At 41.4% G+C, this 13958-nt stretch overlaps 1 protein-coding gene across 2 annotated transcripts in view; it reads left to right on the top strand.

The window, feature by feature from the left end:
- The window catches only part of LOC100196824 (inositol 1,4,5-trisphosphate-gated calcium channel ITPR2), a 148385-nt gene that overhangs the window by 19778 nt on the left and 114649 nt on the right, over positions 1–13958 (top strand). For both annotated transcript variants that reach the window (XM_014125392.3, XM_014125393.3), the window contains exons 2-9: positions 4882–4952; positions 5507–5625; positions 6349–6435; positions 7221–7379; positions 10107–10205; positions 11572–11655; positions 11961–12107; positions 12512–12607. In XM_014125392.3, coding sequence (XP_013980867.1) covers positions 4882–4952; positions 5507–5625; positions 6349–6435; positions 7221–7379; positions 10107–10205; positions 11572–11655; positions 11961–12107; positions 12512–12607 — 862 coding nt within the window. The remainder of the gene's footprint in view (positions 1–4881; positions 4953–5506; positions 5626–6348; positions 6436–7220; positions 7380–10106; positions 10206–11571; positions 11656–11960; positions 12108–12511; positions 12608–13958) is intronic.

Genomic DNA, 13958 nt, shown 5'->3' with positions numbered 1-13958 from the left:
AAATGGTGTGTGTGTATGATGTTGGGATGTTCTCTCCCATATGAACTGTATAAATGGTGTGTGTATGATGTTGGGATGTTCTCTCCCATATGAACTGTATACATGGTGTGTGTATGATGTTGGGATGTTCTCTCCCATATGAACTGTATAAATGGTGTGTGTATGATGTTGGGATGTTCTCTCCCATATGAACTGTATAAATGGTGTGTGTGTATGATGTTGGGATGTTCTCTCCCATATGAACTGTATAAATGGTGTGTGTGTATGATGTTGGGATGTTCTCTCCCATATGAACTGTATAAATGGTGTGTGTGTATGATGTTGGGATGTTCTCTCCCATATGAACTGTATAAATGGTGTGTGTATGATGTTGGGATGTTTTCTCCCATATGAACTGTATAAATGGTGTGTGTATGATGTTGGGATGTTTTCTCCCATATGAACTGTATAAATGGTGTGTGTGTATGATGTTGGGATCTTCTCTCCCATATGAACTGTATAAATGGTGTGTGTGTATGATGTTGGGATGTTTTCTCCCATATGAACTGTATAAATGGTGTGTGTATGATGTTGGGATGTTCTCTCCCATATGAACTGTATAAATGGTGTGTGTGTATGATGTTGGGATGTTTTCTCCCATATGAACTGTATAAATGGTGTGTGTATGATGTTGGGATGTTCTCTCCCATATGAACTGTATAAATGGTGTGTGTGTATGATGTTGGGATGTTCTCTCCCATATGAACTGTATAAATGGTGTGTGTATGATGTTGGGATGTTTTCTCCCATATGAACTGTATAAATGGTGTGTGTATGATGTTGGGATGTTCTCTCCTATATGAACTGTATAAATGGTGTGTGTATGATGTTGGGATGTTTTCTCCCATATGAACTGTATAAATGGTGTGTGTGTATGATGTTGGGATGTTCTCTCCCATATGAACTGTATAAATGGTGTGTGTATGATGTTGGGATGTTCTCTCCCATATGAACTGTATAAATGGTGTGTGTATGATGTTGGGATGTTCTCTCCCATATGAACTGTATAAATGGTGTGTGTATGATGTTGGGATGTTCTCTCCCATATGAACTGTATAAATGGTGTGTGTGTATGATGTTGGGATGTTCTCTCCCATATGAACTGTATAAATGGTGTGTGTGTATGATGTTGGGATGTTTTCTCCCATATGAACTGTATATATGGTGTGTGTGTATGATGTTGGGATGTTCTCTCCCATATGAACTGTATAAATGGTGTGTGTGTATGATGTTGGGATGTTCTCTCCCATATGAACTGTATAAATGGTGTGTGTGTATGATGTTGGGATGTTCTCTCCCATATGAACTGTATAAATGGTGTGTGTATGATGTTGGGATGTTCTCTCCCATATGAACTGTATAAACGGTGTGTGTGTATGATGTTGGGATGTTCTCTCCCATATGAACTGTATAAATGGTGTGTGTGTATGATGTTGGGATGTTCTCTCCCATATGAACTGTATAAATGGTGTGTGTGTATGATGTTGGGATGTTTTCTCCCATATGAACTGTATAAATGGTGTGTGTATGATGTTGGGATGTTCTCTCCCATATGAACTGTATAAATGGTGTGTGTGTATGATGTTGGGATGTTCTCTCCCATATGAACTGTATAAATGGTGTGTGTGTATGATGTTGGGATGTTCTCTCCCATATGAACTGTATAAATGGTGTGTGTATGATGTTGGGATCTTCTCTCCCATATGAACTGTATAAATGGTGTGTGTGTATGATGTTGGGATGTTCTCTCCCATATGAACTGTATAAATGGTGTGTGTATGATGTTGGGATGTTCTCTCCCATATGAACTGTATAAATGGTGTGTGTATGATGTTGGAATGTTCTCTCCCATATGAACTGTATAAATGGTGTGTGTATGATGTTGGGATGTTTTCTCCCATATGAACTGTATAAATGGTGTGTGTATGATGTTGGGATGTTCTCTCCCATATGAACTGTATAAATGGTGTGTGTATGATGTTGGGATGTTCTCTCCCATATGAACTGTATAAATGGTGTGTGTGTATGATGTTGGGATGTTCTCTCCCATATGAACTGTATAAATGGTGTGTGTGTATGATGTTGGGATGTTCTCTCCCATATGAACTGTATAAATGGTGTGTGTATGATGTTGGGATGTTTTCTCCCATATGAACTGTATAAATGGTGTGTGTATGATGTTGGGATGTTCTCTCCCATATGAACTGTATAAATGGTGTGTGTGTATGATGTTGGGATGTTCTCTCCCATATGAACTGTATAAATGGTGTGTGTGTATGATGTTGGGATGTTTTCTCCCATATGAACTGTATAAATGGTGTGTGTATGATGTTGGGATGTTCTCTCCCATATGAACTGTATAAATGGTGTGTGTATGATGTTGGGATGTTCTCTCCCATATGAACTGTATAAATGGTGTGTGTGTATGATGTTGGGATGTTCTCTCCCATATGAACTGTATAAATGGTGTGTGTGTATGATGTTGGGATGTTCTCTCCCATATGAACTGTATAAATGGTGTGTGTGTATGATGTTGGGATGTTCTCTCCCATATGAACTGTATAAATGGTGTGTGTGTATGATGTTGGGATGTTTTCTCCCATATGAACTGTATAAATGGTGTGTGTATGATGTTGGGATGTTCTCTCCCATATGAACTGTATAAATGGTGTGTGTATGATGTTGGGATGTTCTCTCCCATATGAACTGTATAAATGGTGTGTGTGTATGATGTTGGGATGTTCTCTCCCATATGAACTGTATAAATGGTGTGTGTGTATGATGTTGGGATGTTTTCTCCCATATGAACTGTATAAATGGTGTGTGTATGATGTTGGGATGTTCTCTCCCATATGAACTGTATAAATGGTGTGTGTGTATGATGTTGGGATGTTTTCTCCCATATGAACTGTATAAATGGTGTGTGTATGATGTTGGGATGTTCTCTCCCATATGAACTGTATAAATGGTGTGTGTATGATGTTGGGATGTTCTCTCCCATATGAACTGTATAAATGGTGTGTGTGTATGATGTTGGGATGTTCTCTCCCATATGAACTGTATAAATGGTGTGTGTGTATGATGTTGGGATGTTTTCTCCCATATGAACTGTATAAATGGTGTGTGTATGATGTTGGGATGTTCTCTCCCATATGAACTGTATAAATGGTGTGTGTATGATGTTGGGATGTTCTCTCCCATATGAACTGTATAAATGGTGTGTGTGTATGATGTTGGGATGTTCTCTCCCATATGAACTGTATAAATGGTGTGTGTGTATGATGTTGGGATGTTCTCTCCCATATGAACTGTATAAATGGTGTGTGTATGATGTTGGGATGTTTTCTCCCATATGAACTGTATAAATGGTGTGTGTATGATGTTGGGATGTTCTCTCCCATATGAACTGTATAAATGGTGTGTGTGTATGATGTTGGGATGTTCTCTCCCATATGAACTGTATAAATGGTGTGTGTGTATGATGTTGGGATGTTCTCTCCCATATGAACTGTATAAATGGTGTGTGTGTATGATGTTATGTTTTCTCCCATATGAACTGTATAAATGGTGTGTGTATGATGTTGGGATGTTCTCTCCCATATGAACTGTATAAATGGTGTGTGTATGATGTTGGGATGTTTTCTCCCATATGAACTGTATAAATGGTGTGTGTGTATGATGTTGGGATGTTCTCTCCCATATGAACTGTATAAATGGTGTGTGTGTATGATGTTGGGATGTTTTCTCCCATATGAACTGTATAAATGGTGTGTGTATGATGTTGGGATGTTCTCTCCCATATGAACTGTATAAATGGTGTGTGTGTATGATGTTGGGATGTTCTCTCCCATATGAACTGTATAAATGGTGTGTGTGTATGATGTTGGGATGTTTTCTCCCATATGAACTGTATAAATGGTGTGTGTATGATGTTGGGATGTTCTCTCCCATATGAACTGTATAAATGGTGTGTGTGTATGATGTTGGGATGTTTTCTCCCATATGAACTGTATAAATGGTGTGTGTATGATGTTGGGATGTTCTCTCCCATATGAACTGTATAAATGGTGTGTGTATGATGTTGGGATGTTCTCTCCCATATGAACTGTATAAATGGTGTGTGTGTATGATGTTGGGATGTTTTCTCCCATATGAACTGTATAAATGGTGTGTGTGTATGATGTTGGGATGTTTTCTCCCATATGAACTGTATAAATGGTGTGTGTATGATGTTGGGATGTTCTCTCCCATATGAACTGTATAAATGGTGTGTGTGTATGATGTTGGGATGTTCTCTCCCATATGAACTGTATAAATGGTGTGTGTATGATGTTGGGATGTTCTCTCCCATATGAACTGTATAAATGGTGTGTGTATGATGTTGGGATGTTCTCTCCCATATGAACTGTATAAATGGTGTGTGTATGATGTTGGGATGTTCTCTCCCATATGAACTGTATAAATGGTGTGTGTATGATGTTGGGATGTTCTCTCCCATATGAACTGTATAAATGGTGTGTGTATGATGTTGGGATGTTCTCTCCCATATGAACTGTATATATGGTGTGTGTATGATGTTGGGATGTTCTCTCCCATATGAACTGTATAAATGGTGTGTGTATGATGTTGGGATGTTTTCTCCCATATGAACTGTATAAATGGTGTGTGTATGATGTTGGGATGTTCTCTCCCATATGAACTGTATAAATGGTGTGTGTATGATGTTGGGATGTTCTCTCCCATATGAACTGTATACATGGTGTGTGTATGATGTTGGGATGTTCTCTCCCATATGAACTGTATACATGGTGTGTGTATGATGTTGGGATGTTTTCTCCCCAGGCTTGTTGATGACAGGTGTGTGGTGCAGCCCGATGCAGGAGACCTGGCCAATCCGCCCAAAAAGTTCAGAGGTGAGTGGGAGGAGTCTGACCAGCTGCACAACCACATAGGTCACCTAGACTCAAGGGACAGTTAAAGGGACAGTTACATAGGTCACCTAGACTCAAGGGACAGTTAAAGGGACAGTTACATAGGTCACCTAGACTCAAGGGACAGTTAAAGGGACAGTTACATAGGTCACCTAGACTCAAGGGACACGCTGCCGTTCAAATTAGTATGTATTAGTAAGCCTTTTGTGAAATAACACTTGCACTTCACTTTTCTTTCCCCCTTACTAGTTCTGACTTTGCTGATAGCGACTTTATTGAGGAAATGTACTTACTAGGACTGAGCTATATGGTTCCCTCACCTAGCTGTTGTAAGATTAATACACTAACTGTAAGTCTCTCTGCATAGGATCGTCTGCTAAATTACTAATATATTAAAAAATGTATGTTTGATTCATGTATGTATTCCTCTCACTCTCTAACACTCCTCCCTCCCTGTTTCTATTTCTTAATATCTTTCTACATTTTTTTCCTCCGCATTTCTTTCTTCCTCTCCATATCTCTGTCTCTCTCTCCAGACTGCCTGTTCAAGGTGTGTCCGATGAACAGGTACTCAGCTCAGAAGCAGTTCTGGAAGGCCAAACAGGGCAAACAAGGCAACAACAACACACAAGAAGACCTATTCAAGAAGTTACAGGTATAACCTGTCTGCAAGTCCTAGTCTTCTTCATTCACAGTCCTGGGCAAGGCAACCACAGGGAGTGCAGGATTTTGATCCATCCTACCACTAACACAAACGATTCACCGAATCAAGGGCTTAATCATTACTATAGTTAATTAGTCAAATCGAGTATTAGTGCTGGGCTGGAACAACAGCCTGCACACCCTGTAGGTCCCCAGGACCTGGAGCGAAAAGCACTGCTTAAAAGGGTCAATGAGCAATTGAAACAATATCAAGGCGTTCTTCCAGCCACTGTGTCGGTAAAAAGCTGAGGGATGGGGCTGGAGATGTGTAACCACTCTCAAATTCATTGACAGAGCTATGGATGCAAGGACTGAACCTCCATGATATCAAAAGGATCATTTTAACCATGTTTTGAGGCTATACAGTGCTTGTTTACATTTACTTTGTACAACAAACGTATATTTTGTGTTCTGATTGGGTACGTCAGTTAAACTATGGCATTGAGGCATTTCTAAGTTAAGATTCAATGGGTACATCAAAAAATGGATGTAGAAACTGCTGATTGCCCCTTTTTTCTTTAAGCCAACCAAGATCAGTTTGAGCAAGCCGAGGCACAGAATCACTTATCTTGATCACATAAGTAGTCATTTGAAATGCAAGGTGTTTAGACCAGTGACTCTGCACAATATGACAGCAATGTAATCAGTCCCAAACATGTTTTCGTTCATGTCCCAGCATGCAGCAGAACTGGAACAGAAGCAGAATGAGACGGAGAATAAGAAGCTGCTGGGAGAGGTGGTAAAGTACAGTAACGTCATTCAGGTAAAAGCCAACTACAGACAACTCTTATCAGAGGCTATATCTCTGTTTGCGTTGTGCCAGGAACCTTGTGTTTGTTTTCACTTGGTCACCAAGGCTGCCTTTCTGTTTGTAGTCTGGCCTCTAGTGCCTCACATTGCCATTGAGGCAATTTGTCAGCCTAAATGATGAATGGCACAGAGTAATTTAAGCTTGTATCCATTTTCAATATTCAATTTAGTGCAGGTTTGTTCTGTATGGTTTCCCAAGGTTTGTGGCCTCTAACTGTGGTTTAAACAGTCGTATTAAAATAAGTGTTTTGGTCAGGTCCAGTCTTTTGCTGTTAAAAGATAGAGCTTTTTTTCATGTTTTGATCTGTGTGCTTCTTTCATGCTAAAGCCAATATTTAAATTACCTGTCCTGAAATGGAATTTTTTTTTAAAAAAAATAAAATATATAATATATATATATATATATATATATATATATATATATATATATATATAATTTCAGTAATGTTCTTATCCCAAGCAGAAGCTAAATTGAAAGGCTTTTGAGGTCAATTCCAAATAAAGTAAATTCTGAGCTCATAAGGAATTGGTCTGATGATTTTGAATTGGTGAAATGAAATGATGAACTTGCCTTACATCTCACTTTAATAAAAAAAAAAAAGAGTACCAATTTCTTTCGGTAACTGTTTCCTAGCAATAAAGAAATGTGATTGGAGTTAGGTGTTTGGGTGGGATTCGAACCATGGACCTTGTGTAAGATGTGTCCTTGTGAATCGGCGCCATTTATTTTCCCCTCAGCTTCTGCATATAAAGAGTAACAAGTACTTGACGGTGAACAAGCGTCTGCCAGCGCTGCTGGAGAAGAACGCCATGCGTGTGTCTCTGGACCCAGCCGGTAATGAGGGCTCCTGGTTCTACATCCAGCCCTTCTGGAAACTCCGCAGCGAGGGGGATAACGTAGGTACCCCTGTTTAGTGCTGATCTTGGTTCAAGGCCCCCCTGTCTATATAATCCTATTAATTATTATCTGAAAGGCAAAACTGATCCTAGATCAGCACTTTTACTGAGCTGCTTTATGAAAAGGGGCCCTGACCTGACTTGCTACAGGCCAGTGCTTTGAATGTACCCTGTAAATAGGGCCAGGAGTTTTTCCCGAACATGTGACCTGACGATGAAAAACTCCTAGCCCGATTTACCATAGATATGTTATGGTAAACCAAACCTCATGATGAACCTCAGGATTGTTAATTTATTTAAAGTTTTTAGGGGTCGTCTTAGTTTTGAACATTTCCTATTTTAATTAGATTGGTATTATGTTCAAGTAATGTCTAATCCTTCTGAAATGACTTGATTGGTTTTCTCCTTTCCTTTTGCTTTAGCATCCTATGGTGGAAGGTATTCTTCTTGTTTGTAGTGCATGGTGTGTGTGTGTTAGTCCATGAGACTTGCTGTGAAAGCATGTTAGCAATAGCCTTGCATGTAGACATTGAGCATTGAAAAACGTAAGTACGTGAGTGCATTTCCGCTAGTCTTCTACAATTTGCAATTTTTTCCCTTAAAGGGCCATTCCATCACTTTTCAACCTCATATTCATAATCTCCGTACCATACCAGTGTCTACATATGAGAAAACGTCGCTTTTCTATGTTCTGTGGTTAAAAAGATGACATCACATAGTGATTTTTCTAAACCTGCAGTTTCTTGCCCAAGGGAGGGTATTTTCTTGCTCCCCACGTCACCGGGAATATCATAGTGTATTTTTATGTTTAAATTTTTGTCATCATGTAGAACTTTTTCTTTTTTTCTACAAAACGTAGAAATGTGCAGTTTTCCATGACACTCTTATTGTGCTTGAGATAATGAAAATTAGGTTGAAAAGTGGTGGAGTTGCCCTTTAACTGTTATTGACTAACATTATCTGGAAGTTATAGATTACAGCAATACTATAGATAGATTGATACACTACATGACCAAAAGTATGTGGACACCTGCTCGTAGAACATCTCATTCCAAATTGATGTGCGTTAATATGGAGTTGGTCCCTTCTTTGCTGCTATAACAGCCTCTACTCTTCTAGGAAGGCTTTCCACTAGATGTTGGAACATTGCTGCAGGGACTTGCTTCCATTCAGCCACAAGAGCATTAGTGAGGTCAGGCACTGATGTTGGGTGATCAGGTCTGGCTCGCAGTCGGCGTTCCAATTCATCCCAATAAATGGGGGTTGAGGTCAGGGCTCTGTACAGGCCAGTCTAGTTCTTCCACACCGATCTCGTCAAACCATTTCTGTATGGACCTCACTTTGTGCACGGGGGCATTGTCATGCTGAAACAGGAAAGGGCCTTCCCCAAACTGTTGGCAAAAAGTTGGAGGAACAGAATAATCTAGAATGTCATTGTATGCTGTAGTGTTAAGATTTCCCTTCACTGGAACTAATGGGCCTAGTCCGAACCATGAAAACAGCCCCAGACCATTATTCTCCCTCCACCAAACTTTACAGTTGACGCTATGCATTTGGGCAGGTAGCGTTCTTCTGGCGTCCTCCAAACCAAGATTTGTCTGTCAGACTGGCAGATGGTGAAACATGATTCATCAGTCCAGAGAACGCGTTTCCACTGCTCCAGAGTCCAATGGCAGCAAGCTTTACACCACTCCAGCTGATACTTGGCATTGCGCATGGTGATCTTAGGCTTGTGTGCGGATGCTCGGCCATGGAAACCTATTTTATTAAGCTCCAGAGGAGCAGCTATTATGCTGACGTTTATTATGCTGACGTTGCTTCGAGGCGGTTTGGAACTTGGTAGTGAGTGTTGCAACCAAGGGCAGGCCATTTTTATGCACTGTGTGCTTCATCACTGGGTGGTCCCGTTCTGTAAGCTTGTGGCCTACAACTTTTCGGCTGAGCCGGTGTTGCTCCTAGACGTTTCCACTTCACAATAACAACACTTACATTTGACCGGGGCAGCTCTAGCAGGGCAGAAATGTGATGAACTGACTTGTTTGAGCTCTTCAATAAGCCCATTCTACTGTCAATGTTTGTCTATGGAGATTGCATGGCTGTGCTAAATTTGTATACAGCTGTCAGCAATGGGTGTGGTTGAAATAGCCGAATCCACAAATTTGAAGGGGTGTCAACATACTTTTGTATAGATGCTACGTCATTATTGGAAAGGGGAGCCTTTAAGTACAATTCTTCTCCTGACCATTTTTGTCAATTTACATTCTGTTTATTGTGATATGTGTTTTGAATGTAGAGTACAGTTTGAATGGAGATATTTGAGACTTTGGTGCACACAGGACAGTATACTGCATTCAGCGTTTCACGCTACCACACACATGGCTGGATGAATGAATGTCTCTACACTGTAAACCCCTACATGCTTCACTTCCTTCATTTGACCATGGTTTGTGATCATCTGCTATTGGAAATGATACACAGAATAAGCCCACTCACTCTATTTGCATTGTTGTGGGGAATGCTTATCTCTAGATGGATAGTTGCCCTTTGCATGGGACAAGTAGTGACTGTGGACCTTTGCTGTTTGAAGTGTGTCTCATACCTCTGTCCCATTGTCCTGTGATAGGTCCCATAGACATCTGCCTCATTTGTATCTCTTTTCTACTCTCACTCTACTCTACTTGTAATCATGTGTGTGCTAGTGTCTGAGCTGCTGTGGTTGGTCCCTAGGTGGTGGTGGGAGACAAGGTGGTCCTGATGCCCGTGAACGCAGGGCAGCCTCTCCACGCCAGCAACATTGAGCTGCTAGACAACCCCGGCTGCAAGGAGGTAAGAGCCATGAAACAATTTGATTAGAGCACTTACGATTTAAAAATGTATTGTGTGCATGGAAAACCGGTGCAGAAGGATGATGGCCATGTTGTGTCTGTCCCAGCCTGCCATCTCCAACAATTCCTGCGTTGTCGCATATTTTTTTTTTGTGGTATCCAATTGGTAGTTACAGTCTTGTCTCATCGCTCCCGTACGGACTTAGGAGAGGCGAAGGTCGCGAGCCGTGCGTCCTCTGAAACCCAACCAAGCCGCACTGCTTCTTGACACAATGCCCACTTAACCCGGAAGCCAGCCGCACCGATGTGTTGGAGGAAACACCGAACACCTGGCGACCGTGTCAGCGTGCACTGCGCCCGGCCCGCCACAGGAGTGCGATGGGACAAGGACATCCCTGCCGGCCAAACCTTCCCCTAACCCGGACGACGCTGGGCCAATTGTGCGCCGCCCCATTGGTCTCCCGGTCACGGCCGGCTGAGACAGAGCCTGGACTCGAACCCAGAATCTCAAGTGGCACAGCTAGCACTGCGATGCAGTGCCTTAGACCACTGCGCCACTCGGAAGGCCCCATTTGTCGCATATTTGAAGACTCCCAAAAAGCTGCTGGTCAGCACGTTTGTCTTTTTAAGTGCATAGGACTCATGAGATGCGAGTGGCAGTGGTTCGAATCCAGGTGGCGGTTCGAATCCAGGCATGTTTTTGTTTAGGCATGTCTTTATTTTCTATCCTGATCCTAACCCTTACCTACTTGCTAGTATGCCTGAACCTACTGTAAACCTACCCTAACCACTCGCTAGCATGCCGTAGCCTAACCTTATCCTAACCCTTAACCTTTAACCATAACGACTTGCTAACGCACCCATATCATAACATGCGTTTGGAAACCTACCAGGTTGCAGTAGGTATTGAGAACCTTAAGAATCTTGTCTAGTGGTAGCGCAGCAGACTACAGTCCATACGTTGTCCGGGGTTACCGTGTAGCTCAGTTGGTAGAGCATGGTGTTTGCAACATGTTTGCAACGCCAGGGTTGTGGGTTCGATTCCCACGGGGGACCAGTACGGAGAAAACATTTATGAAATGTATGCATTCACTACTGTAAGTTGCTCTGGATAAGAGCGTCTGCTAAATGACTAAAATGTTACAAATGCCACCTCTGACCCTACTCTGTCTCTCTCCATCGGTCTCCCTCTCTACCTTCCGACTATCGCTGTCCATAAAAATAGTCCCTTCATGGTTGCAGAACCGGCATTATCGCAGGAATGGTAAACCAGCAGCTATCTTAGGCTCTGAAAAGACGTGTATAATTCAGGTATAGTCATGACAGTCCATTGGTCTTCTCTGCTCCTCTCCTTGGTTTTTCTACAGGTGAACGCTGTGAACTGCAACACTAGCTGGAAGGTCACTCTGTTCATGAAGTTCAGTGACTACAGAGAGGACGTCCTCAAAGGAGTCAGTGTTTTTATCTTACCTCTTCTACATGCTGTCCGCCTAATGTCCTTCAGTGCAGACAGAGTCTTGAATGCAAATGTTGTTGATGGCGGGGCTCTCTGTTTTAGGTGAAAGAATTAATGCTTTCACATCCACATTTTAAAGTACAATTTTTTGATGCTTTACAAATAGTTATTATGGCATCATGATTATAATACTTAAATTATAAGAATTTATGCTCAGTTGATAACTAATGTCAAGTGTTACTTTAAAGTATTTTTTTTGTTTCTTAGCCCAAACAGCTAAACCATGTTGTCGTCTCGCAGGGTGATGTGGTGCGTCTGTTCCACGCCGAACAAGAGAAGTTCTTGACATGTGACGAATACAGGAATCAGCAGCACATCTTCCTCAGGACCACCCTGAGACAGTCTGCCACCTCTGCCACCAGCTCCAAAGCACTCTGGGAAATAGAGGTACCTACTGCACTATTTGCCTACTGCAATGGTTCCGTCCCAATTCTCCCACTGTGCACTCCTCCCCACACATGTATTGGTGTGGGTTAGTTTCCACCATATTTCTTACACCAGTCCTTTGCCTTTAATTTGAACAAAGTCAAGTGAACAAGTGTATACTTAGAACAGAGAATTGGGACAGAGCTAGAAGCACTTTCTCTGCTCAGATTATAGCTCCTGATTTTGTAGGACGAGTGGAAAAACCTGTTTTGATTAGGAAATTCCCCAGAGGGAGATTAAACAAGTGTCTTCCTCGTAAACAAATACATTACCTCATACTATGATGTTATTAATGGCGCTGAGTGATGTTGTGGACTCTTTCTTTGTTGATCAGTGGATTTTAAATGTGTTTCTCTCTATGGCAGGTTGTGCACTACGACCCCTGCAGAGGGGGTGCCGGCCAGTGGAACAGCCTGTTTCGCTTCAAACACCTGGCCACTGGGAACTACCTGGCTGCAGAGGTAGGCTGTTACTTTCTCCCCTCTTCTCTCTCTTTGACTGTGTGTCAAATGGATATCGTGGTTATCGGTTGTCTTTTCATTGTCTTTTGACTCTGCTGCTCAATTTGAATACTGTTCATTTAAATACTCTATTCATGAATGACTAATCTTGTACAGTAATACAGGATGTTGTTCACTTTCATTGCTTTTTTCATTTCCAAAAACCCACAATATAATACATTCCATGTAAGATAATACTTATCTTATCACATGATGGAATTTTTTTTACTAAATATGTGAAATTCCCAATGCTACCAAGTCATGTTTGAGTGTTTTCTGACTTGACTGATTGCCAGTGTGTGGGTGTTTTCCACTCCGGTTAACATCCTGCCACTGTTGGTTAATACCTACTTTACATAAAACTGAGAGAAATGCCAACAGACCACAATGCAGCTTTCTGTGTAGACTACTGTCTCTGTGTTGTCTCTTATGTCAGTCCTCCCTCTGTGGTCAGGCTGTAAGGGTGCTGGTCTAGAATCAGGTCCTCCCTGTCCATATAATCCTATTAATTATGATCTAAAATTAAACACTGATCCTATATCAGCAATCCGCTCTGAGATTCTTTGAATACTGTGTGCTTTAGCTAACTCTACTGATTACTCATGTATGGCATGAAAACTATCGTCCGAGGAGTTGGGATTTGACTAGGCCTCTAGCTACAGACTGTTTCTGCACATTATACATCTACAATCAGGATTGTAGTGAGCAGATGTTGATGTTACAGATGTGCTGCAGATGGCAGTGTTCCCATTTTTATGGCCTAGTGATGGGTGTTCCGAGTCTTTATGGTGAACCACATAGATGGGCTACGTTCACCTAAAATGAGCCGTTCATTTGGTTCCTAAACGGCTCATTGTTCAGTAGCGCTTAGAAAAAAAACGGACAAATTTCACATTTCCTACCATTATGTCAGAATGTGAAATGGGAGTTCAAATACAATTTACCTGACGAAATTAGATTACTGTGAAATCACTGCACAATTGAGCGTGGACTATATTGTGGCTCTCTCCCCACTACCTATTGTTCCTGCAGTGAAAAATGACTATCTTCAGAGAATGTTTTTATCACTTATCTATAATCGTTGAGCTCAAAAGCAGGATGCCAATCAAGGAGCGAAATGAACAGCTCTTTCACATATGCGATTCGGTTCCCTAAGTTCATAAAAAATATCTGTTCAAAAAGAGCTATTCGTTCGCAAACGACCCATCACCATTATGGCCCTCTCGCTCTAATCTCCTTCATTGTGCTGTACAGGTGCAGCACTGCAAGGAGAATTTCCCGAAGGAGATAATAAAGTTAATCAAATCTGTCA

The sequence above is a fragment of the Salmo salar genome, chromosome 10, assembly GCF_965601325.2.
Source record: "Salmo salar chromosome 10, fSalSal1, whole genome shotgun sequence".
Classification (NCBI taxonomy): Eukaryota; Metazoa; Chordata; class Actinopteri; order Salmoniformes; family Salmonidae; genus Salmo; species Salmo salar.
The sequence above is the reverse complement of the archived record's forward strand: the minus strand, read 5'-3'. Positions and strand labels throughout refer to the sequence as shown.